Raw genomic sequence first — 27,599 nt, 5'->3', positions numbered from 1 at the left:
AACTATAGCAAATACCTCCTCTTACACCCACCATCCCCGCCCTACCCCCCCTTCTGTCATACCAAATGAGGATGCACATAAATTTTGTATCTCATGGACTCTCACCTGCCTATTTTTTTCATTACCTCAGCTGGAAGTCTCCATTTTTTGGCCATCGCTAGGCCTATATATCATCTAAAACAATCAACTGGACACATTAGGGACCCACTCAATGGCACCCCCAAAACAACCCTTTTGCCCTTACCAGCTTGATAAGTTTTGGACTGATGTACTCAAAATTCAATGGAGTCAACCAACGCGACTGCATCCTGACCCAATAGTCTGCCGACAGGAGCATCCCCAGGAAGGATCACCACCATTTTTTTGCAGCCTGAGACACTAGTGGGAGGCAGCAGGCTCAGTTACATGTCCTGATGAAACCACACCGACCACCCTTGGCCCCGGCTACCTTTAATGATTTCTCCTCCGTCGTGATTTGCCACTTGCAGCAGCTGTAACCATATTCCGGTGCGGAGGTTTCCGGATGGAGTCTCCTGTGGCAGCGCTAAGACCTAGGAGCCACATAAGGGAATAGTCTCTCCGGCAGTTACACAATACATACATCGGGGAGAATACTGACCTCCCAGTATTTTCTGTATCTGGTCCCTGACCGATGCTCCATCCACACCCGCAGCTGCACTAGGATTTCCTGGATCGTCGCCATCCCGGTTCTTATGGAACCCTGTGTACTGTTTGATAGCCCCCGCCCTCTCCCTGATCAATCATAACCCCTTTTCCAACTCCCTTAAACTTTTGATCCCACAAAATCCAGCTCTTTAGTTTTATTTATTTAACCCCTGTTTGCCCTACAAAGCAGAATCATGGGTCACTACTCCCATGGTTTTGCTGTGAGCTTTGGTTAGCCATTAAGTTTTATTTTAAGTTTCTGGTAGAATTTTGTGCATTTATTACATGACAACTTCTATAATCCCTGAAATAGAGAACATACCCGTGGCTGCTGTACTTTACCATTTCAAAACAGAACAGCTTAGCCTTTTTATTATTGAATTTAATTGCAGAGAATTCAATATCTCTTTGCACAAAGTACATATATTACAAGTGTAACTTGTGTTAAAACACCATATGGTTTTTCTTAAAAGTGTTTTGCCACAATTCCCATTTATTTATTACTATAGCTGCAGCTACATTTAAACTTCTCCCCACTCGCTTTGTATAGTGAGGAGTAATCGGTCCCTCAATATCTCTGTTCTCCTCATCTTTTGGGTCTTTGCAGAAGGCCCAGGTGATCAGCCATTTATTACCTATTGTGTAGAAAGGAGTTAAAAACCCATTATGAGTCAATCTATTTAACATATAGATACAATCTTTTTATATATGCAGTGTGTTCATTACTGTCTATAGGAAAAAATGGTTATGATAGTTTAAGAATTATCAAATGTTGACCAATTATCTATGTTGAAGAACAGTATAACAGTCTACTTATCTCAATAACACAATTTTCACAACTCATACTTTACTCAAATATAACTGACGGGCAAGGATTGCATAACATGTGAAGAATGTGACCACCCGCTCACTACATATTGTACAGTAGAAGATAACCAACTCTCAAAATTCTTTCATATTAACAACCTTCTTCATCTTGGAATCCTCCAGAAGCTCCTATATTAATATTGCTTTGGCAAGACTCAAGCCATTTCTATAAATTACTTACTCCTTCCAAGGTTTTCAGCTAATTGGTCCAATTTGAGCATACTGGCATAGCTAAGCTTCGATGTTGTTATTGTCTGTTTTTGTCTGATAGAAGCAATACCTATAAACACTGGGGAAATATAAACATATAAAACGCCTACAATATTTCATGTACTGCACTCCTTGTTTTACCTTGTTATTCATAGTCCAACAATAAGAACAATGTCATTTTACTACTAATTCTTTATTCAATTTAGATTTTCAGTATTCTTTTTATTATATTTAAAGACTATAGAAACCTATGCTAGGATTTTTTTTTTTTATTTTTTTTTTTTTAGATTTGTTAGTTGGTATCTTAAAAAAAGTTGCATTAAGTTTCAGGCTTTGATTTCCATTGCTTTGTTAACATATGCAGGATGTGAGCTCTGTACTATTGCTATGTGTGTTTGGGTCTATGTGTGCATTTCTGTGTTTGGGTGTTTGTATGGTTGTGAACCATCTCTTCCTTATCCCCTGCAGATTCTGCTTGCTCTGGCATTAATTCTTAATGATTCTGGCGCATGATAACTCTGCTTTTTCCATACAGATACTATAGAGGGTTTTCCCCTTTCTCTCTTGACACCGCTTGTGTACTCTTTCCTTTCAGATTCTGAGTGCTTTCATCCCTCTTACTCCCTGCTATGTGTAACTATTATCATAGGTAGAGTAGTCCCTCACTCGATCTGACAGTAGTCAGGATGAGTGTGCTCTAAAATCTGTGTATTATGCTCGCCAGGCGAGCATGGGGTTAGTCAATCCACTGGACCAAAGGTGCCAATCACTGGTCTGGAGGTGCAAACTAGATTGTCTACCTAGTCTTCACTAAAGCCACTGCACTTGGCCTACCAGGGGGCAGCTCCTGGGGATCAACAATACCTCGGCAGCTGGCGATACAGATACAAACAGTCTCTGGTTGTAGAAGTAGCAGCAGCTGATATCATAAGAGTGGCCAGAGAAGATACTTGCAGCAGCAGATATCATAGGAGTGAACGGGGGGCATAATTGCAGCAGCGGCAGTGGATATCATAGGAGACGGCTGGCCTGGTTATTTGCAGCAGCAGCGGATACCGCACGAGGCGGCCGGTGTGAATAGTTGCAGCAGCAACAGCAGACTTGTCATGCACTGAAGCAGAGATAGAAGTCAGCAACAGCCCTATAACAGCAGTGGCAGCACAAAGAGACCTGAGAACTAGCAATGTATAGAAATCATTGCCCAAGCACCTGCCTTAAGTGGAGGATGCCTTAAACACCTGATGCTTCTCATCCGAGCTGAGAGGTACTTCCGGGTCACGTTATACTGGTCCTTTAAGAAAAGGGATGTTTCCGTGCTCATACCCTACGGGCATTCCCGGGAGGCCTGTTCACAGGGCTTAGAAGACAGCAGCAGGGACTGGAGACGGAGCCGCCATCGCTGGGCGACTGGGAAGGAGAGACTGCCGGTATTACCACTGGGGCAAGGGGGCAGGACAGCACGGGGATGCTGGTAAGGCCGTTACACTGTGTCAGAAGCAGCTGCACAACCATCTATATAAAGGAGTTACACAAACTCTACAGCAGCAAGATAGTAGGAAAGTTGAAATTAAGGCTATTTATAAAATTGACTGATTTTGCATTCAGCAAGCCAATGAACAATTAAAAAAGGGCATAAAAATGTCCATAGCAGCCTTAGGACTCTTTCACAAATCTGTGAAAACCACGCACGTTTTGCACTAACGTGAAAAAGGTGCGTATTGCCCTCCGTGTGCGGTGATTTTGGCACACGTGTGTTCTCCGTGTGCTATCTGTGATAACACACAGAGAACAGGAACTTTCTGCTCACCTATCCCTGGCTTTGCTGTCCGTGGTGCTGATCTGTGGTCTCCGGCTCTGCCGATTCCCAGCTGCTGCTGCTTCCGGTCCTCTGTGCCATGCATATGCGATGAGCATAATGAGCGGGGGTCAGAAGCAAGTGACAGAAGCGGCAGAGAGAGCAGCGCTGGAGAAGGTGAGTATAGAAATTCATTTTATTTCACAGACACGTGTGTTTTCTCCGGTGCGTGTCACACGGAGCACATCCATGAGGTCCGTGTGACACCCGTGCGACACCCGTGCTGCCAGAGAAAAACGGACATGTCTACGTGTGGAGTGGAGCACACGGACACACGTATGCTCCACATAGACACACGGTCTATGGAAAAACACGCACATGTGCAGACCCATTGATTTTAATGGGTCTATGTGTGCCCGTGTCTCCAATACGTGTGAAAACGGACCTCACACGTACCGTACATAAGGATGAGGCTGCCCCTCAAAGTTAGATAATAGTATAATGCTATAAGCATACCGAAAAACATTGAAGCATACAATGAAAAATGCCACTTGCTAACTTGAAAGTGTGAATAATGAAATGCATACCTGCCATGAATATTAGGAAAAAGGAGATATTTAGCAATCGCATTGATCAATGTAACTGAGCCCCAAAACCTCGTCAAGGTATATCTCTATATATTGGGGTCCCTAGCTCTATGACCCTAACTGTGTGTCATCTCATTGCAATTAAAAACTGCTGTGTGTGGAGAGGGGTAACCAAGGACTTTCTTATATAGGAGATGGAAAAAACATGGCCGAAAGGGGCGGAGCTGTGTTCACATTTAGAAAAAAAAAGAAACTTCATAATACTAAATAGGATAACTGAAGTGAGCACTAATATATATTTTATGAGTGCAAGCTTTTTTGGCTTGCACTCATAATATATATTAGTGCTCACTTCAGTTATCCTATTTAGTCTCACACGTACCGTAGACACGGATGTGTGAAGGACACCTTAAGCTGACAGCAGCCACAAAATGTGTGCTATGGAAGGAGCAACAAAGTCAACTTTGTAAAGCAGCTGTACAAACTCTACAGCAGCAAATGATAGGAATTTTTAATAAAGGAAATTTAGAAAGTTGCATAGTTTTGCCTATAGCTTTTAATGGCTTATGTGTACAACCTTTGAGACCTGTCAACCAACTTGAGCAGTGCAGGGAGTAGCTGTCCGGGGATGAGACCAAACTAATTTAGTCTATGCCTCTAACCACCATCACGATTTCACCACTCATAGTGTCATAGGGACACAGTGAGTGACAGCTCAGCTGTCCTAATGAATCAGGTGTGTCTATTTTGTTACTGACAACTCAGCTGCCCAATCAGTGGTACAGGAGAGTTGGACTGCCAGTATTGTGTGTGACAGCCAGGTGCCCAATCTGGCCAGGTCTGCTGAGTTTCCTCCAGGTTTCACATGTTTAGGTTAATTATCTGACTACTTAGATGAGTGACAATGGTCAGACCTTTGTCAGTCTTAGCTAACTGTGAGAAGTGTGTTCCTCTTGTCTGTTCTGATCTTTTACTGACCTGACCTAGGAATTACCTTTTGACTACACTCTCTTGGATTGTCCTTTTTGTCTTTAGGCCACGTCTCACTAAGCAACATCGCTAGAAACATCGCTGCTGAGGCACAACTTGCTAGCGATGTTGTTGTGTGTGACATCCAGCAACAACCTGGCCCCTGCTGTGAGGTGGCTGGGTGTTGCTGAATGTCCTGGACCATTTTTTAGTTGTTGCTGTCCTGCTGTGAAGCACAGATCGCTGTGTGTGACAGCGAGAGAGCAACAACTGAATGTGCAGTGAGCAGGGAGCCGGCTTCTGCGGACGCTGGTAACCAATGTAAATATCGGGTAACTAAGCAGCCATTTCCTTGGTTACCCAATATTTACCTTCGTTACCAGTGTCCGCCGCTTTCACGCTGTCAGTGCCGACTCCCTGCTCCCTGCACACATAGCCAGAATACACATCGACTAATTAACCCGATGTGTACTCTGGCTAGGAGTGCAGGGAGCCAGCGCTAAGCGGTGTGCGCTGGTAACCAAGGTAAATATCGGGTTGGTTATCCGATATTTACCTTAGTTACCAAGCGCAGCATCGCTTCCACGCATCGCTGCTAGCTGGGGCTGGTCATTGGTTGCTGGTGAGATCAGCCTGTTTGACAGCTCAACAGCAACCCATGTAGCGACGCTCCAGCGATCCCTGCCAGGTCAGGTTGCTGGTGGGATCGCTGGAGCGTCGCTTAGGCCCGTTTCACACGTCAGTGAAAAACAGTGACGTTTTTCACTGGCGTGTAAAACACGCACATGTCCCTGCGTGTGCTGTGATTCACGGCACACGTGGGTTGTCTAAGTGCAATCCGGGCTCCGTTCTCCGTGGCCCGTGATTGCACTTAGAAAACTACTCACCTGTGCGCGCTCCCGCTGTCCATGGTGCTGAACGCTCCCGTGGTGCAGCATCCGGCCGGCGGTGACCCCCGCAGCAGCTGCTTCCGGGTCGGCTGTGTCGCGCATAATGAATATGCGCGACAATAATGACCCGGCTTAGAAGCAGCAGGGAGAACGGGCTGCAGAGGACATCGCTGGACGCCGGGTGAGTTAAAATGTTTTTTATTTTAAAAGCACGTTTTTTTCTGGCACGTGTTTCACGGACCACACCACTGCGTGGTCCGTGAAACATCAGTGATGCCAGAAAAAAATGGACATGTCTCCGTGCGGCAATCACGCACACGCGGGAACGCCGCACGGAGACACGTGCAGTGAAAAATCACTGACGTGTGAGCAGACCCATTCATTATAATGGGTCTGCGTATGTCAGTGATTCTGGTACGTTTTAAAAAAAGCACAAACGTACCAGAATCACTGACGTGTGAAAGGGGCCTTAGTGTGACGATACTTTTGATGCACTCAGACCTGCTTTCTGACTTGGCCTGACTATCCCTTTAGTCTTATCCCTTTGTCTTTTATGTACCCTCCTGGCTTGACCTCGGACTCACCATAACAGTTTTTGCTTTTTTGCCAGTATAGATCCTGTTCACACGCTTTGTGATCATGTAGCGGATTTGATGCAAATCATTCTGGATCTGGCTAAAGAATAAAGGCCCCTTTACACACTGAGACTTTCTAGCGATCCCACCAGCGATCCCAACCTGGCTGGGATCGCTACAAAGTCTCTGGTGAGTCGCTGGTGAGCTGTCAAACAGGCAAACCTGGAAAACGACGCAACAGCGATACGGACCTGCAGAACGACCTAGCTAGTCATTGGGGACGTTGTAAAGCAGCTTTTTGAAAGGGAAGTCACTAACGAAGTCGCTGTAAAGTCCCCTTTACACACTGAGACTTTCTAGCGATCATGCTGCACAGCGGGAAACAAAGGACCAAAGAATGGTCCTGAGAGATGTGTAGTGATCAGCAACCTCACAGCAGGGGCCAGGTCGCTGATGTGTTTCACACACTGCAATGTCGCTGGGGAGGTCGCTATTACGTCACAAAACCGGTGACGTTACAGCGATGTCGTTTGCGATGTTGCAGTGTGTAAAGGGGCCTTAACGGTATCTTCAATGTTCGCAATCCCAGTTGAAACAGTTTCGGGATAACTAAAACAGTTTAGGGTGTTCAGGGGGAGCTGTAAACTATTTATTACTCTGCCACCTTGGTCTACAAGGGATGACTCCCAGCGCCTGGGAATAATCATGTCCCTATTGCAAGGGGGACCTCATATCTGAGCGTTTTCTTTGTCCTCATAAACCTCAGAACCACTTTTTATAAACGCCTTCTTTGACACCTTCGGATTAGTATATGATGAACCTCACAGGACCCAAGTCGCAGAGGCAAGGATCATGAAGCTGGAATGGGAGCTGCACCACTGAGGATTAATAGTACCAAGTTCTGGCAATTATTCACTGAAGTTCCGTGGAATAATGCGGCTCTCAGGGCCAATTTCGTAGAGGCCTTTATGAAGCTCTTAATGACGCTCTGGTTTTTCATTCTCCTTCTTGTTCTTTGGAGGAGGCCATGACACTGGCCTTATGGAAGGATCACAAAATTCATAAGAGACAGGGTGCTTGTTATATTCCCCCTGAGCATGTCCATTTACTTGTACAAAAGCCGATGGAAGTTTGCGCTACTAATTATTGTGACATGGAGAAGAGACTACCAGGTACCTTTTGTTTCCTCTAATAAATTAGTGCTTAAGGTTGATCTACTTTTCAAGAACTATGTGTTACCAGCATTGACTTTCATTGACTGCAGGTCACCTGATAACTTTGTTGATGGGAGACTGGTTCTGAAATTACCTTTAGCGACAGTTAGATTGGAAAGACCAATTCACATTTCAGCCATGGACAACACATCATTACTACAGAATCATGTCATGTCAAGTTGGTAATAGTGGCGGTCACGCTCTGAATGGAAGCACACGCTTTGAATCCATTTCCTGTTTTGTTTTGGATAATTTATCTGCTGGGTTGGTACTGGGGCTTCCATTGTTACGTATTCACAATCCTGTTATTGATTGGTCTCCTGGGGCCCCATTGCATTGGTGTGTCCTGCCTGTATTGACGGTATGCCACTGACCTGCACTAAGCTATGCATTTACTACAATGGGGAAATCGTGCCTATAGCACGATTTCCCCATGGGTACAATTTTATATATATATTTATTTATTTTTTTTTTACTTTTAACCAATTATTTTTTATTGATTTTCATTGAAACATGTGCGTATTCAGCAACATTTTTTGTCCATTAATCAATTCTTTCTGTTTGGAAAAAAAAATGCTTTAAATCTGCAGATAGAATCAATAGAAGCAGAAAAAAAATCTGAAGCACTAATACCGTATATACAATCATATCTAAAGCAGCATTTGATGCAGTGTATGGATGTGTGAACATACCCTAAGGCTGCTTTCACACCTCCGGTTTTTGCTATGCGACACAATCCGGCACTTTGTAGGAAAATCGCAACCGTTTTCTTTTTTGCTGCCGGTTGCGTTTTTTCTGCATAGACTTTAATTAGTGCCGCATTGTGCCGCATGGCCTTGCGTTGCATCCGGTTTTTGCCGCATGCGGCAGATTTAGTCGATGCGGCGGCCGGATGGAACGTTGCCTGGCACGTTTTTTCGTGCAGCAAAAAAACCCGCATCGCACCGCATTCGGCCGATGCGGCGCATTTTTCAATGCATGCCTATGGCGGCCGGATGCGGCGCGATGCGGCAAAAACCGCATCCGGCCGCCGCATGCGGTTTTTGCCACTGCACATGCTCAGTAGCATGTCGCAAGCGGCAAAAACCGGATGGGCCGCATGGGAAAAACTTATGCAATGGATGCGGTGTTTTCACCGCATCCGTTGCATAGCTTGCACAGCCGGATTGAGCCGCACAGCTCAAGCCGGATGTGTGAAAGCAGCCTAAGACACCAAGCTCAGATTGAACTGCATACTGTGCATCCTTCGTAGATCTGTCATTGCCTACCCCAAACAAAAGTGTTTTTGTAAATATATTTCTATTCCTTTTTCTCAAGTTTTTCTTCTTTTGCTTGCTGCAGATTTTTCCTATTTACCAATGAAACACAACAGGTATAAAGTTCTCTTACTGCTGAACTAGTCCCTTACCAATAGTAGAATATTTCTGTAACGCTTGTAAAGAATGTCCTGACATACAGGTTCATGGCCTTCACCATTTCACAAGCAGATCAGCTATTATGTGCGAGTACATAAAGGCTGGTTACTGGTTAGATATTCTCCGGTTCTGTGTGAATAGCCTTTCAGCAACTTTAGAAATATGGAAGAATTGCTTCTAAGGTTGAATGAACCATGTCCTCATTTATTGTTTTTTTACAATTATGATCACTGTGCCTTCTTGAAGGTTAATAGGGTTATTAATAATCAACCTTTTTTAGTTCAGTTCGTTCCTTTCTAAGTACAATAGATCACAAATGCCATTAGAGAGAGTTATAGAAATTAGTGCCGGTTTAATGGCCAGCAGTGTAGTTGTCAATAACAATTGAAGAAGTTAATTTACGAGTTTTTAAAAAGAAGTAAAATCAAACTGGGAAAGTTCTTTACTTTTCCTTTGAACTAATTTGAATTTCTCCTTTCATTACTGCTGTGTATTCTATTTTCAGTTGCCATTTTGCGTGTGGCATAAATCTATATATATGTGTGCCATTTCTGACAGCTTTTTTAATAGAACTCCTTAGAACTTGATTTCCAGGAAGGATACTTAAAGAGGTGGTTCACTACTCTCCATTAGTGGCCACATTGCTGTAGAACTCATAGGGAAGGCGTTTGTCAAATACCTTGGGTAGTACATTCTGCCTCTGAGCGGCGCTATTGTGGTCCAATCATCCGCATCAAGTGACACCCGGGCTCTGTGACCTCTGAGATCCGGTGATTTCATATCAGTTTCCAGTTGACCCAACATCACCGAGGCGGCCACAGTCTCCATGAAAGACTGGGCTGTTGGCAGCGTTTCCCCTTTCGTCACAGCTTAGTGTCACTTAAGTAGACTGGGTGATATCGGATCAGCTGGAAGTTGACATGAAATCACTGGATCTCAGAGGTCACAGAAGCCAGGCGTCACTTGATGGGGATGATCAGACCGTAATAGCGCCGCTCAGAGGCAGAATGTACTACCCAAGGTATTTGACAAAAGCCTTGCCTATGAGTTTTACAGCGATGTGGCCAGTAATGGTGAGTAGTGAACCACCTCTTTAATGATTTAAGGTATATCTCCATTTATACACCAAAATGATTATAGTACAGGAGTGTGCACAAAAATCGGTTTTCTAAATTACTTTCAGTAGCCATTTTGCACTTAGGAGCAGCACTGGTTTCAATTTACAGTGCTGTGTAATCACATTACATTGTACAGCATTAGAGACAAAATGCAATAGTTTAACAAAAGAATAGATGTGGACATTCACCACTTGGGTCCAGTGCTGCAGATTGCTGGGGAACAAATGTGAACTCCTGACTGTTACTGGGGTTTTAGCAGTGCTCGCTGGTGTGAACATGCAAATCCAAAGGTGAGCCAGTGAAGAGAGGAAAAAAGTCAGGCGCCTGAACCCAAAAGGACGACGGCCGTTTCACGCAAATGCGCTTCGACGGGTCCTTGCTGTAATTGTGCATTTGCGTGAAACGCCATCGTCCTTTTGGGTTCCACCACCTGGCCCCGGACCTCCATGATTTTTTTCACCATTTTTAATAAAGTCTGGATGTTAATTTATGGCGGGTGCAGCTTTTTTCCTCTCTTCACTAGCTCAAAAATGCAATAGTTTTATGTATAATTAGATATTCACTTTAAATAGCCACTGTTGTTTCAAAAAACTTTACCTGAATCAAATTAAAAAACTGTGTAAAATACCTTATCAGACAGATTTTCGTCTTTCTCCATTTATAAGCCACTTCCCTCCCTCCTAAATTCATACTCCACTCTGAAAAACAGCTCAAATCCATCTTGGGAAATGCAAGATAGATGTCACGGCCGGGCGGTCGGGCAGACCCAGGAGGTGGATCCACTGGACCGAACTCTCTGAGATGGTGGTAGGGAGTCCGGCAGCTGAAGCACTGATGGGCAGTAGAACAGTCCGTGCAAGTGAAGGCAGCGGAGGAGTCCCAGGGACCACGGAGTCACAGAAGGTGGTCTTGGTGACGTAGCTCAGGTTCGGAGGCCGAGGTGATATCAGGCGGGGTCCGGAACCTCTGGAGCAAGATGACGGGTCACCGCAGGGATCCGGGATGGTACGGACTGTCAGATGGTAGACGGACAGCGTGCGGGGATCAGGACACGGCAGACTGGATGGCGAGGCAGGTACGGCTCTACAAAGACAGATAGGTGAGTACAGGCACATAAACACCAAGAGACCTGACTCCTAGCTCAGGGAACACGAAGATCAGGCCCCGCCCCCTTGGACAATGACCCCCTATATACCCTGTACCTGTGCAACCTCATTTCCTGTTAATGGACGCTGGCCCTTTAAGAAAGGGTCAGTGACCGCGCGCGCGCCCTAATGCGCATGCGCGCCGCCCGGGTGCCAGAAGCCAGGGAAGGAGGCTGCGAGGAGGACGCAGGGGAGCCGGCCAGGTCCAGGGAAGCTGTCGGGCGCCGGGATCGGGGGCCCGGAGCCCTGGGACGGACGGAATCCGGTGACTGGGGAGCGGAGAGCGTGGCAGGTGAGCCGGGGAACGGGGGTGAGGACCCGGGGAGCGTGACAGTACCCCCCCCCCCCACGCCCCCCTCCCCGCAACCGGGACATGAAGGCACGGATAAGAGGAGTGCCCACGTTCTCCCTGGGCTCCCAAGACCTATCCTCAGGACCATACCCTTCCCAGTCCACCAGGAAGAACTGTCGACCTCGTACGGTCTTCATGGCCACGATATCCCTTACCGCATAGATGTCATCATCGGCAATAGGAGGAGGGGCCGGACTGGCAGCAGCGGAGAAGGGACCAAGGACAACCGGCTTGAGCAGAGAGACGTGGAAGGAGTTGGGTATCCTCATCGTGGCCGGGAGCTGTAGCTTGTAGGATACCTCATTGATCTTGCTGAGGACCTTAAACGGCCCGATGTAGCGAGGACCCAGCTTGTAGGAAGGTATCTTCAATCGGATGTACTGGGAAGCAAGCCAGACCAGGTCACCAGGAGAGAAACACGGAGGATCCAGACGTCTCTTGTCAGCGTGTTTCTTCATCCGCTGGGAAGCGCGCCCAAGGGACGCTTTGACAGAGTCCCAAATGGTAGCAAAGTCACGAACTGCAGTATCAGCAGCCGGGACATCCGATGAAGGGGATATAGGCAATGGGACGGCGGGCTGGAGTCCGTAAACAACATGGAAGGGAGATTCGGAGGATGACTCACTGACGTGGTGGTTATGGGAGAATTCAGCCCAAGGCAGAAGCGAGGACCAGTCGTCGTGATGGGCGTTGACATAGTGACGTAGGTATGAGGTCACGATTTGATTGACCCTCTCCACTTGGCCGTTAGACTGAGGATGGTAAGAAGAAGAAAAGTCCAGAGTCACTCCCAGATGTTTGCATAGAGCCCTCCAGAAGCGGGAGGTGAACTGAGTTCCTCTGTCGGACACTATGTGGGATGGAAAGCCATGCAAGCGGAAGATGTGCTGTATATAGGCTTCCGCGAGTTCCTGAGCAGAGGGCAGTCCGGCCATAGGAACGAAGTGGGCCATTTTGGAGAATCGATCAACCACGACCCATATGACTGTGTGCCCGGAGGATAATGGCAAGTCCGTAATAAAGTCCATTGCTATGTGTTGCCACGGGACTGAGGGTATCGGTAAAGGCAGAAGACGGCCATGGGGCAAGTGTTTGGGCGTCTTGTTCCTGGCACAGGAGGAGCAGGCAGAGACAAAAGCAGCGACGTCCGTGCGAAGGGATGGCCACCAGTAATGGCGTACAATCGCACCCCATGTTCTCCTCTGACCAGCATGCCCGGCTGTTTTTGAGGCATGACCCCAGTGTAACACTTTTTGCCTGTCGGTATCGGAGACATAGGTCTTCCCGGGCGGTATCTGGGCTAGGGTAACAGGGGCCACCGGAATGATGTTGCTAGGACAGATGATGGGTTGGGTAGTCTCTTCCTCCTGCTCCATGGGCATGAAAGACCTGGACAAGGCATCAGCGCGTACATTCTTGTCCGCGGGTCGGAAGTGAAGCTGAAAGTCGAACCTGGCAAAGAATAAGGACCACCTGGCTTGCCGTGGGTTCAGTCGCTGAGCGGACCGCAGGTATTCTAGGTTCTTGTGGTCCGTGTAGATGATCACGGGATACACTGCACCTTCCAGGAGGTAGCGCCATTCCTCCAGTGCCAGTTTGACTGCCAAGAGCTCTCGGTCCCCGATGGTATAGTTGCGTTCAGGCGCTGAGAAGCCCTTGGAGAAGAATCCGCAAGTCACCATCTTCCCGGAGGAGGACTTCTGCATGAGCACTGCTCCGGCTCCTGAGGAGGAGGCATCCACCTCCAAGGTGAACTGGCGGTTCAACTCCGGACGGTGAAGTACAGGCGAGGAAGCAAAAGCCCGCTTCAAAGAGCCAAACGCGGCGTCGGCCGCAGGCGACCAGTCCTTTGGATTTGCCTCTTTCTTAGTCAAAGCGGAAAGTGGAGCAGTCAGAGCAGAGAAGTGAGGGACGAATTGGCGGTAGTAGTTGGCGAATCCCAGGAAGCGTTGGATTGCCTTCAGTCCAGAAGGGGGAGGCCAGTTGAGAATGGCGGAGACCTTCTTGGGATCCATCTGCAGTCCAGTCTCAGAGATGATGTACCCCAGAAAGGGGAGAGAAGACTGCTCAAAGACACACTTCTCATACTTTGCGTACAGACGGTTCTCTCTTAGTCGTCGTAGAACCAGCTGTACGTGCTCTCTGTGGGTTGGGAGGTCCGGAGAGAAGACAAGGATGTCATCTAGATATACTACCACACAGGTGTAGAGGAGGTCTCGGAACACGTCGTTCACCAGTTCTTGAAAGACGGCAGGGGCGTTACACAGGCCGAAGGGCATCACGCAGTACTCATAATGTCCATCGCGCGTATTAAACGCGGTCTTCCATTCGTCACCAGAGCGGATGCGCACCAGATTGTAAGCACCCCGAAGATCCAGCTTGGTGAACAGACGAGCTCCTCTAAGCCGGTCAAACAATTCGGGGATGAGCGGCAGAGGGTACTTGTTCTTAACAGTGATCTGATTCAGACCCCGGTAGTCGATGCAGGGACGTAAATCGCCCTCTTTTTTCTTGACAAAGAAGAAACCTGCTCCAGCAGGAGAGGAGGATCTCCGAATGAATCCCCTAGCCAGGCTCTCTGAGATGTAAGTCGACATAGCCCTTGTTTCGGCTGGAGATAAAGGATATATCCGTCCTCGTGGTGGCGTTGTTCCAGGGAGCAGGTCGATGGCACAATCGTAGGGGCGATGTGGCGGCAGTACCTCGGATTCTTTTTTATCAAAGACATCAGCAAAGGACCAATAAGCCGAGGGCAGCCCCGGTAGGTTCTCAGGAACCGGAGGTCGTCGGATGGGTTGTGTGGATTTTAGGCATCTCTCATGACACGAAGCACCCCAGCGGGTGATTTCGCCAGTGCCCCAGCTGACTGATGGTTCGTGAGTCCGTAACCATGGAAGGCCCAGCAGGATCTGATGGGACATGTGCGGAAGGACGTAGAAGGCGATGTTCTCGGTGTGAAGAGCACCGATGCGCAGTTCAACCGGCCTGGTGGTCCAGGAGATGGTGTCAGAAAGGGGTCTCCCATCCACAGAGGCAATCACCAGGGGCTTGTTGAGTGGGATAACAGGCACCTGGTATTTGTCCACGGTGGCTTGCTGGATGAAATTGCCTGCTGCCCCGGAATCAAGATAGGCCTCAGCCGTGAACCGCGTCTCTCCCGTTGTCACTTGCACGGTCCATGTGACCGGATCAGAGAGAGTCCCAGCACCTAGGGTGGCCTCTCCTACCAACCCTAGGCTTTGGAGTTTCCCGGCCTTTCCGGACAGGAACGGAGGAGGTGTGTGCCCTCACCGCAGTAAAAGCAGAGACCCTGGGCAAGCCGCTCTGCTCTACGTTGTGCAGACTGACGCACTCGGTCAATCTGCATGGGCTCGTGGACGGGACTCCCAGCTGTTGATGACTGAGGTACGGAGGGCTTCTGCGGAGGAGATGAATGCCGTAACGGGCGTCTCTCACGAGATAGCTCTTTGGAGCGCTCCTGAAAACGTATGTCCACACGAGTTGCTAGGGCAATCAGGGCATCTAGGGTGGAGGGCACGTCCCGACCCGCCAACTCATCCTTGATGCGACTCGAGAGTCCCTCCCAGAAGGCGGCTGTTAGGGCCTCATTATTCCACCCGAGTTCTGAAGCCAAAGTGCGAAAACGGATGGCGTATTGGCCCACCGTCAGTGTTCCTTGACGTAGGCGGAGGAGTGATGAAGCAGAGGCAGAAGCGCGTCCCGGCTCGTCAAAGGTGCTGCGGAATGCCTGCAGGAACTGTTGAAGATCCTTGGTCATGGGGTCCTCCTTCTCCCACAAGGGGTTCATCCACGCCAGCGCCTCGCCCTCTAGGTGGGACATTATAAAGGCGACCTTGGCTTGGTCGGAGGCGAACAGATGTGGCAGCTGCGTGAAATGAAGGGAACATTGATTTATGAAGCCCCTGCAGGTCTTGGGATCTCCAGCATAACGAGGAGGTGACGCCAATCGGAGTCGGGAAGCATCTGACGAGGTTGCCACTGGTGCGGGGGCCATGGCTTGCCTGGCGGGGGACCTGGGTGCCGCAGGCGTCATTGATGCTTGTAATGTGTACAGGCGGGTGTCCACGGAGGTCATGAATTGCAGCATGCGGGTCTGGACTTCACGCTGGCGTTGGAGTTCCTCTTGCAGAGCCATGAGTGCTGCAGCGGGATCCATGGCCTGATCTTACTGTCACGGCCGGGCGGTCGGGCAGACCCAGGAGGTGGATCCACTGGACCGAACTCTCTGAGATGGTGGTAGGGAGTCCGGCAGCTGAAGCACTGATGGGCAGTAGAACAGTCCGTGCAAGTGAAGGCAGCGGAGGAGTCCCAGGGACGACGGAGTCACAGAAGGTGGTCTTGGTGACGTAGCTCAGGTTCGGAGGCCGAGGTGATATCAGGCGGGGTCCGGAACCTCTGGAGCAAGATGACGGGTCACCGCAGGGATCCGGGATGGTACGGACTGTCAGATGGTAGACGGACAGCGTGCGGGGATCAGGACACGGCAGACTGGATGGCGAGGCAGGTACGGCTCTACAAAGACAGATAGGTGAGTACAGGCACATAAACACCAAGAGACCTGACTCCTAGCTCAGGGAACACGAAGATCAGGCCCCGCCCCCTTGGACAATGACCCCCTATATACCCTGTACCTGTGCAACCTCATTTCCTGTTAATGGACGCTGGCCCTTTAAGAAAGGGTCAGTGACCGCGCGCGCGCCCTAATGCGCATGCGCGCCGCCCGGGTGCCAGAAGCCAGGGAAGGAGGCTGCGAGGAGGACGCAGGGGAGCCGGCCAGGTCCAGGGAAGCTGTCGGGCGCCGGGATCGGGGGCCCGGAGCCCTGGGACGGACGGAATCCGGTGACTGGGGAGCGGAGAGCGTGGCAGGTGAGCCGGGGAACGGGGGTGAGGACCCGGGGAGCGTGACAATAGATTGCCACCTCCCAAAATTATCCTACTAAACTCAATGGAGAGATGAGGGAAGAAGAGTTAGGATCACATTGAGAGAACAAGCAAACACAGGCAGATCTTGCTTCAGCATTTAGAAGATGTAGGATTCACAGCCACACTGCTCAATACTATATAATATTTTCCATTCAGTTGTTGCTTGTGTCTGTGTGCTACAGAGAAAGAAGAGCAGGAATCCATCTCTCTGTCTGTTCTGTCTATGGTAGACATCATGGCAGCTGGTCTACACCAAGTAGGTCAGAGACAATTGAAAACTTTAGATAGAGCCTCATTGATACAAGTCATATAATGTATGCATACACACATGACAGCTGATTCTGAAAAGTTAATAGAAACAACAGGTTCACTGTAAGGATTTGTTTTTTATGTAAAATTGTACAAAAAAAGATATCTTAACGCTGTAAAATATTTTTTATTTCAATACCAAACCATTAATGAGATATCTCCTTGCTTTTAGTGGATGTTAAAGAAGCACTCCCAAGAAGTTTGTTTTGTTTTTTTTCCAACAAATCTTTGTATATGTGTATGCAGTGTAATATGTGTGCAATAATCTACTCACCTACCACTCTCCACGCAGTTCTACTCCTATTCTAAGTGATGTCACCACTCTTCAGACTCTTCGGGACCCACTGCGCTCTGTGTAATCCAGAAGTGGCTTTTACAATAAGCCTATGGACTATCAGAACAAGGTTCCATAGGTTTTCATTGTTAAAGAGCTCACACATAGAGTAAGGGCCCAGTCACACACAACAACTTACCAGCGATCCCGACAACGATTCGACCTGATAAGGATCGCTGGTAAGTCGCTGGGAGGTCGCTGGTGAGATGTCACACAGTCAGACCTTACCAACGACGCACTAACGATCAGCGACCTGTATAACAATCTCGGCGGGCGGTGGGACCGTGTTAGGAGATCGTTGATAGGTGTCAAACACAGCTATGAGTCCTGCCCAGCAGGACATCGGCTTTGAAGAAAATAAACCAGAACAGAATGTAACGATCAGCGATCTCACAGCAGGGGCCAGGTCGCTGCTTAGTGTCACACATAACGAGATCGCTGGTGAGATCACTGGTACGTCACAAAAACCGTGACTCAGCAGCGATCTCGCTATGTGAGACGTACCCCTAAGTCGGAGAATCTGAAGATCAGTGACGTCACTTCATGGGAGAGCTTCTTTAACTTTCTTGTTTACGTACAGATAAGACATATTAATTCTTTGAAGTGGATAGAATTGTTTGAAGTTCTACAATTTGCTGTGAGCTAAAAAGATCATCTGCACACATTTCTCTAATTTTTGATAATATATCAGCATACTATATGTACACTTGCTAAGTCTGGATGTCTGGGAGGTTCACAGAAAAGGTGGGGTCCTTGTTTTGCAGAAGATTTGGCAAATCTCCTGGGCAAAAGAATAGTTTGTTCTTTATAGCTGGTCTTTGCTTTGGTTAGGAACAAAAAACATATCGCCAGGATTGGCTGTTAAGTGTAATGTGTATGGTGGCCTCCCAACTCTTCCTCTACAGATGATGTTGGGAAAGAAAAGAATTTAGCATGTTGAATTTCAACAACCAATACTTTAGTTTGGCGCTGAGATAATCACTACCAGAGGGGTCTGACAGCAGCTTTTTTTATAGCGAACACAGGAGTTCTTAGGTGTGTGTTACTGTGTATGGGGGAGTCAGAAAAGATAGCTGTTATTTGAACTACAGCTGTCTAACAGGTATGGGGGCCAGAAAATTGATTCTCCAATAAACCACATCAGAATTCGATCATGGGTTACTTTGAAAATTGGATCTCTCAATAAGACACCAACTTTAGGAATAATACTGTAAAAGTCTCAATTTATTATCTAAATAAGTAATAGATAACTCATAACAACAAAAAATAAAAAAATAGACCTTGAGCTTTAGTGGTCACTAAAGTTACTATGTAAAATTATTAAAGATTCTCTTTACAGTGTTGTCAAATTCCGTCGAACTGGAGAAAGTGCCAGATCAGAAGAGGACAACATCTCTGGGGAGCATGAAATTCAAATTGGACCAGTTCGCACAGATTTGGAAGCAGTGGAGCTAGAAGATGGAACCACAGTGCCAAAGGAATTTGCCAACCCTACTGATGGTAGGAACTCTTCTTGGCCACTAAGGTGTTTTGTATGTATCTAGTAATAATTAAATGTATATGTGTTCCTTCCAAAGTTACATTCTTCATCATGTATTCTAAACGAATCCATGACCTAACAGAAAGTCATTCTGGCGGATTCCCTCTTAATGTTTAAATCTATTTAAACACATTCAATACATTGCATATACAGCCCTATTAAGGTGATGCCACAACATTTTAATATGGTAAAAGTGGATATGACACAAGATTTCACAGTAAAAATTTCATATATTACTAACCTTTTCAAAACCGAGAATTGTTTAGTTTTTGACTTTTTTTTTTATAAAACCATGTGAGTTCTTTTTTTTGCATTGCAAGTTGTAGGTTTTCATTTTACCATACTGTGTACTGAAAAATGTGAAAAAGAAAGCTAATTGGAGTGAAAAAAAAATGCAATTCTGACATTGTTTTAGGGTTTTGTTTTTACGCTTTTTATTGTATGGTAAAAATGACCAGTAGACCATTCTTAAGGTCAAATTAGTTTATGCTGATACCAGATTTTCATAGTTTTTTATTTAGGCTGCTTTCACACTACATTTTTTTAACATGCGTGCTGAACGTTTTTTTAACGCAAAAACGGATCCAGTGCAAATGCGTTTTCATTTCAATGGATTTGCAATGGACTCGCGTCATTATGCGTTCACATGCGTTTGCGTGCGTTATAGTAAGGATCCAGCGAGTTGCAGTTTTTTAACATTTTTCAAAAACGCTACTTGTAGCGTTTTTGAGCTGCGTCCAAATACTGAAAATTTCTGGATCCTGACTATACTGCACGCAAACGTATGTGAACGCTGGCATGCTGATAGACAGGATTCTGCTTGCTCTACTGAGCATGCACAGAAACCAGCCTCAGGTGATCAGTCTCTCTCTCCCACTCCCTCTGTCCCCCTCCCCCTCTCCCCCTCGTTCTCTGCCTCTCTCCACCCTCCCTCTCCTCTCTCTCTCCCCCGCCTGAGAGCTGCGTACACTCGTAACCAAGATAAATATTGGGTAAGCAAGCAAAGCGCTTCTCTTAGTTACTCGATGTTTACATTGGTTACGTGTGCAGGGAGCAGGCAGCCCGGATCCTAGCAGCTGCGGATGCTCGTAACCAAGGTAAATATCAGGTATTCAAGCAAGTTACCCGATGTTTACCTTGGTTACAAGCCTCCGCAGCTGTCAGAAGCCGGCTCCCAGTCTATCACGTTCAGTTCCACTGACTCCCGATCACATGACTCCAATGCCCGCCCATAAACTTAAAGTGACAGGATCCTGCAAAATAACACATGCGTTTGCATGCGTTTTTGTGCTGTAAAAGCAGGATCCGCTTTTACAGCAAAAAAACGTTCATGACGCATGTTAAAAAAACGTAGTGTGAAAGCAGCCTTAGGTAATTTTAAAAATCTGAAATATGGAAAAAAAATTGGTTTCAGAACTGTAACTTTTTTATTTATTTTTTATGGAGCCGTGTAAGTGCTTGTTTTTTTGCATGAGACTGGTGTACTCAACTTGAATACAGTATCAATGTCAGCATGGCTGTATAATACCTTATCAAAGTGCTCCTACTTAAATGGGAACTGTATTTTGAACAAACGTTCCATAAATCAGTGGGAAAGGTGAATATAAGAAACTTTACACAATTTCTTTTCAGATAAATATGCTTCTTTCTACACTTATGAGCCACTTTTTACCCTCACCTTACTTCCTGAACTAATTCGCTTGAAAAGATGTCCTGACTTCACAGTGAAGTGTCATGTTACATAACATATTGAAGTCGATAGATAGGGAGAAGAGAGGACCACAGTGATAAGCAGAGTGACAGGCAGAGAAACATATTATGTAGATTCTACATAGCTTTACCAGTGCTGGATTCACAGCTACATGGCTCAGTATAGCAGTATTATTTCCTCCATGCCTCTTGCCTCTGTCTGTGAGCTAACAATAGGAAGTCCCAAGCCATTGTACTCCCTCCAGTAACCTTCATAAGGGGGATGAGGTATTGATGTTCATGTGCATTGTTCTAATCCCCAAGCATGTTGTTAATTTGTGCTTAACAGCCTCATCTGTTCATAGAACATTTTCCAAGAAGCATTGTGTGACATTCAGGTGGTACTGGGAAACTTACGATGGGACGCAATAGACATTTTTTGGGGAACAGCAGTCTCTTCCTTTATTGTGTCCTTTCACAAACACTATTCTTATTAGAGTTTTTTCTAATAATGGACACATAAGCAGAGGTTTTTGCATCCTGTAGCGTTTTTCAGTAGGTATTTTGCAGTTACTCTTGAGTAGAAATGAGTGAACCCAAACTGTTAAGTTCGGGGTTTGTATCAGACACTGGGTGTCCAGGACTCAAACCTGAACCCAGTCTTTTAAAAAAGTCCATGTCCGAGTTTGGGTGCTGTTTGTATGCTAACCACTCAATCGAACATTGGGGTGCTCGAGTACACTCAGTGCTCGGCCCAGTGTGAGCCGTTTGTAGTCTTTGATGGCTCACACTGGGGGTCAAAGCAATGTTTTCGGATGCTGTGTGTTCCACCCCAAAAAAAACACCTTTCCTCCCCGGAAATGCTTTGTTTACAGCTGGCTGTATGTGGAGATCCAAACATTCACTTCCATTATACTCATTGCTCCAGCTGAGCCCATTAATTTGGGTCCATATTGATTTATATGGGGTTCGTGGTCCAGGTACACGTTCAGGTCAAGTCTGGGTCCCGAAAAAAACTTTTAACTAAAATCCGGCAAAACCCGATGAACCCAAACATACACTGGTCCGCTCATCTGTACTCTAGTCTTGAGTTCTTTCTCTCAATTTCATAATTGACTATCGTACCACTTTTAGGAGAAATTACAATAGTTCTGATTTTTATTCTCACTTTTAGACAATTTGTCTAACAAGTGGTTTGTGTTTAAGGCCCCGTTACATGCAATGACATCGCTAACGAGATATCGCTGGGGTCACGAAATTCTTGACGCACATCTGGCCTTGTTAGCGACGTTGTTGCATGTGACACTTACGAGCGACCACTAATGATCCCAAATACTCACCAAATCGTTGATTGTTGACCCGTCGTTCATTTTCAAAACATCGTTGCTCATTTGGGACGCAGGTTATTCATTGTTCCTGAGGCAGCACACATCGCTACATGTGACACCCCTGGAACGACGAACAACAGCGTTCCTACGTCCCCTGGCAACGAGGTGGGAGTGACGTTCATGCGGCTGCTCTCTGCCCCTCCGCTTCTATTGGTGACCTGCTGTGTGACGTCGCTGTGACGCCGCACGAACCGCCCCCTTAAAAAAGAAGTTGTTCGCCAGCCACAGCGACTTTGTTAGGAAGGTAAGTTTGTATGATGCTTACCTTCGATATTGTTTGCCACGGGCAGTGATTTGCCCGTGACGCACAAACGACGGGGGTGGGTGCTATCGCTAGCAACATCGCTAGCGATGTCGCAGCATGTAAAGCGGCCTTAAGTCTTTGTCACTCTTTTTGTAGTCTTTTTTTTTTTCATTCACGTGTCTCTATAAGGCCGGAGTCACAATTGTGCGTATCTAGCACTAGTCTCACATTACATTACCCACCACGGCCGCACTCTCTCCTGACACGAGTGTCTCAGCTGCATGGAGATACATGCAACTGACCCACTCCTGTCAGGAGAGTGTGCGGTCGCGCCAGGTGATGCGATATGAGACTCGTGCGAGACACTCACAAGTGTGACATTGGCCTAACACATCTTCTGAGATGTTCGAAATGTTGTTTGCATCAAGGTATGGCTCACTCTAGCTAATTTTTCTTGAGAAGAACAACTTTGTCAGTAGCCAGACTTTGTGTGGCACAACAATGAAATCCACATTCTTACCGTAACCTCTCATTAACTGAAACACCATTTTCCAATTGGCTCTTGGAGAAGTTATTCACATAGAAGATGACTTTCCATGGACAGGAAAAGGTGGCTCAATGTGCTCAATAAAAGACATGAACAGCACAACTTTTTGTGTGCTATTAGTTTAGTTACTTTGGGTTTGCCTATTTATTGCATCTTACCTAACAATAAGATCACATTTAATTAATAACAATGCCGTAATATAGGTGATTCCAAAGGATCCACTTACTTTTTCCGGCAAATGAAACTGTGATTCAGCAATAATGCCATTTACAAGAATTCCAAGGTCATCGACAGTAACAGCCATGTAACTAAGTTATGAAATCATGCAGGAAGAATATAAGTAGAAAATGTTCAAGAACCTTGATTGTTATTAGATTGAACAAAATGTGATTAATGCTACAAAACATACATTTATTAAGATTAAACCCACTGCACTTTTAAAAATAACCGACGAGAGTGACATAAATCAGAGAGTCACAGATGCAATACAGGTTTTTACCAAAACTTCTTGTGTAGGTAAAAATTCTTCGGCACAAAGTCCCAAAGTCTTGTATATTAGAGATTTACATAATCAATTGGCATGGATACATTACCCCCTGTTTAGTTGTTAATACCTTCCCTCAGAGTCACCTTTTCTCTCCCTTACAGACACATTTATGGTGGAAGATGCCGTCGAGGCTATTGGATTTGGGAAATTCCAGTGGAAACTGTCAATCCTTACCGGACTGGCCTGGGCAAGTAACTGTTATATATCACTACTAAATTTAATTGTATTTAAAGCAATCGACTTATTTTTAAAGACAGAAGAGTAATAGAAAATATTTCAATAATTAGTTTGGAACATGAATCGTCATGGCATCACTAAGTAAATAATCAGCATTTATCTTTCATTGGTCCCATAGCGTCTTGTCATAGGATCCTTAGGTATAGCTATATGCACTGAGTACAAAACAACATCCACACCATATTGCAGATAGATGGCACGCTGCTACTTTGGATGGTTAATACCAGTAGGGCAAAATTCACACTAAAATATTTGATTTCTTACTTTTCTAGATTAATTTCTTTTGTATTGAATGTGACTCACAACCAGCATCCAAAGCTGAATGTCTGATCGTGGCTCACAGGGTGTAAATGATTGTAAACCTTTATAATTGTCTCTCCAGGGAGGAGGGAGACGAACTCTAGTGCAACCAATTGGAGGTAGCAATCCTAAAAGTCAAAAGTAGCCCTTTAACAAGCCTTTTCATATGACCTAGGATTTATGCCAGATCAGATCCACAATTTGCAGACACGGTGTTTCGGGATGATTGCCCCTCGTCAGTGCAAAGTATGAGGTCTGATCTGGCTTTATGAGAAGTTAAAGTGGGGTCTAAGGGGAGTACTTTTTTCATTGCGGAGACTGACACACCAATCTGCCTGTCAGTGGTGAGGAGTCTTATAGCTGCAATGCTCCTCTGGGAAATTAATTAATAATTATTTCCCAGAGGAGCATTGTAGCTTTAAGACTCCTCACCACTGACAGGCAGATTGGCCTGTAAACCTTTAGCGTAATGTAAACTACCAATGTAAATGTATCAGATCAGCCAAACTGTCAGTCAACTCTATCACTGTTATTTTACAGGTTTTTATGCATCTAGTCTCTTATAATTTCCTTAATGCACCACTCCAGCATTTGTTATTTTATTGCACCCCCAGGGTGATGGTTTAAATCAAAGTTCCCTGCCCCCGGTCTCATACTCACCCTTCGCCTTCTTCATCTTTTATCACTGCAGTGCCAATCGTTCTCCAGCAATTTGTGACCAGCATTTACAGTGTTTCATAGAACGTGCCAGAGGTCACAACTTAATACAAGTCTTTGGGAGCCTTGTTCTTGCTCTCATAGACTTGTATTCAGGGATCATGATGTAACTTCTGACTTCCGGCCAGTCAAAAGTTACAGTCACAAGGTGGCACCATGTGACTAGAGCATGAAAATGTTGGAGGGTAAGTATAAGACAGTGGGCAGGGGGATTACATTTAAAGTGCCAGTCCAATGCTGAAAAAAACCCAAAATGCTTGAGTGGTGGTTAACATATTTTAAATTCCATTATTTCATGCTGGAGCCACCTACTACCTACACAGTGGTATTTGATGGCTACTGTACATTGAACAACCCAAAGTTTTAGCAGCCCAAACTTATTATGTGTAGGTTGCGGTGCAACATGCAACTTGTGTCGTGCCAAGCAACTGAGTGTGGTTGCTTTAAAAGTAAGACCATGGAGAAATGTTATTGTTTCTCCAAAAAGACAAAGAATCATGATGGTTGAATGAGACACATTGGTTCTTTATATTACTTACGGACAGGTACATCTCTTAGACATTGTTTTGTTGGAATATTACAACAGCGGTGAGCTCTGTGGTTGTTGTAACTAGAGCTATGTGGATCTCTTAAAACTCTAATTCAACAGTTTCCTAATTTTCCCACAAAATTTGAATTGCGGCAAATAAATTCACACCGAATCTCAAAACTGCAAAACCTCCTATTGTCCGGAAAAGATGTGTATAACAATCTGAGGGCTCATAGTAATATATAAAACCCTTTAAAGGGAATCGGTCACCAGGTTTTTCCTATCTGAGAGCAGTAAGATGTAGGGGCAGTGACTCGAACTGCAATGATGATGTATCACTTACTGGGCTGTTTGCTGCAGTTTTGATAAAATCACTGTTTTCTGTGCTGCAGATGGTAGCAGCTTACTGTGTACACTGTACATTGGCAGAAAGCTGCTAATAAGTGGGCGGAGTTACATAGATCAGGAGGACTACATGGCATCAGACAACTAGTCCTCTAGTGATAATCACCTGCTGATAAAAGTCATTTTATAAAAACTGCACTAAGCAGCCATGTAAGTGATGCATTGCTGGACTCAATGTCTCTGCCCCTACATTATGCTGATCTCAAGAGTAAATAACAAAAACCTACTAACAGATTACGATTAGCACAATTAAGGGTACTTAAAGGCTACTTTACACGCTGCGATATCGCTAGCGTGGGTACCCGCCCCCATCTGTTGTGCGACACGGGCAAATTGCTGCCCGTGCCGCACAAGATCGCGCAGACCCGTCACACATACTTACCTGCCCGGCGACGTCGCTGTGACCGGCAAACCGCCTCCTTTCTAAGGGGGCGGTCCGTGCGGCGTCACAGCAACGTCACTGAGTGGCCGCCCAATAGAAGCGGAGGGGCGGAGATGAGTGGCCGGAACATCCCGCCCACCTCCTTCCTTCCTCATAGCGGCCGGGAGGCAGGTAAGGAGAGATTCCTCGTTCCTGCGGCGTCACACATAGCGACGTGTGCTGCCGCAGGAGCGACGAACTACATCGTTACTGCTGCAGTAACGATAATCGAGAATGGACCCCCATGTCACCGATGAGCGATTTAGCATGTTTTTGCAACGATGTAAAATCGCTCATCGGTGTCACACGCAGCAACATCGCTAATGCGGCCGGATGTGCGTCACAAATTCCGTGACCCCAACGACTCCGCATTAGCGATGTCGCAGCGTGTAAAGCCCCCTTTACACGCTGCGACATCGCTAGCGATCTCGTTAGCGATGTGAAATTCTAGATTGCAAGTGCGATCTTTCGAGATCGCACATGCGTAAAATAACCTATGTGCGCTCTCAAAAGATCGCACTTGCGATCTAGAATTTAACATCGCTAATGAGATCGCTAGCGATGTCGCAGCGTGTAAAGCGCCCTTTAGGCTGTAAAATCCTTAGGCTTCTATCCCTACCCTCATTTTTATAGGCCTAGTGCTAGTGACTGTTAGACCATGTGATATGATAGTTGGAAGTCATTATGGAGAATTCCATGTGGACGCTCCTGATTTCATATGCCCCATCTCTGACTGAGTCAATGTTCATCAATGGCACTGTGCTTTTTTTTTTTTGCAATTCTCGCAACCAAATTGCAAATTGTTTGAATGCAACTGGATGAGAACATTTCAGGAAATTCCACTTAAAGTTGATACAAGGCAGAGGGATCTGCTCATCTCTACTTGTAATTGTTTCTTTAAATTTGTAACAATATATGGGACCGCTAAACTTTGAATCACATGAATAGCTCATTCCACTACCCCAGATAAGAATACAAATTTCAGGCATCTCAAGACAATGATCCTCATACATGTCTGTTTAGGGTCACCCTCCATTCCGGGTGTACCAGTGCAGGAAGACTCCATTGTTCACACACCTGGCCTCTCACAAAGATTGACTCAGATGCCACTCTCCACTGCCACAAGAAGACTGTTCTCTACACACATGTCCAAGGCCTCAGTTCTGCAGCCTCTTCTGTCGTCAGGCTCCCGGCGTCTCACTAGATCCTCTGAAACAAAACTGGGGAATCTGACAAACAACTTACACAGGTTCACACTTCAAATAAGTGTACCAAACTACCAACCCTTACATAGATGCACACTGATTCGTGGCAATTACCTACACGCTTTTGAGTCCTGTCTCACAGCAAGCTCCTCCCTAGCACAGTGCCCAGTGACAATAGCCTTACCTTTCATGCAATCTGGCAATAAGCGGCCACTCATCCTGGCCAGTCTCTGCAATCAGGGAAGAAAAACATTGCAGTTTCATAATTCAGACAAAACAGACTCAATCACCGACATTAGATTGACCATTTTTAGGTAGCAGAGGGCCACATAAAAGAGGTCCTCAACTGCGTGTGGCTACCAATACTGGGAAATTGGATGCCAACAGTGTAAAATTCATCATGTTTTATGGTGTGTTCATGCATTTCTGTTTTATTAATA

The 27,599-nt window shown here is 46.1% G+C and overlaps 1 protein-coding gene across 1 annotated transcript in view; it reads left to right on the top strand.

Moving 5' to 3' along the window:
- The window catches only part of SVOP (SV2 related protein), a 109,178-nt gene that overhangs the window by 4,712 nt on the left and 76,867 nt on the right, over positions 1-27,599 (top strand). The window contains exons 2-3 of the mRNA XM_075320026.1: positions 18,730-18,890; positions 23,447-23,532. Coding sequence (XP_075176141.1) covers positions 18,730-18,890; positions 23,447-23,532 — 247 coding nt within the window. The remainder of the gene's footprint in view (positions 1-18,729; positions 18,891-23,446; positions 23,533-27,599) is intronic.

This window comes from Anomaloglossus baeobatrachus, chromosome 1 (assembly GCF_048569485.1).
Source record: "Anomaloglossus baeobatrachus isolate aAnoBae1 chromosome 1, aAnoBae1.hap1, whole genome shotgun sequence".
In the NCBI taxonomy this organism is placed as follows: Eukaryota; Metazoa; Chordata; class Amphibia; order Anura; family Aromobatidae; genus Anomaloglossus; species Anomaloglossus baeobatrachus.
This window is presented reverse-complemented; position numbering and strand designations above follow the sequence as displayed.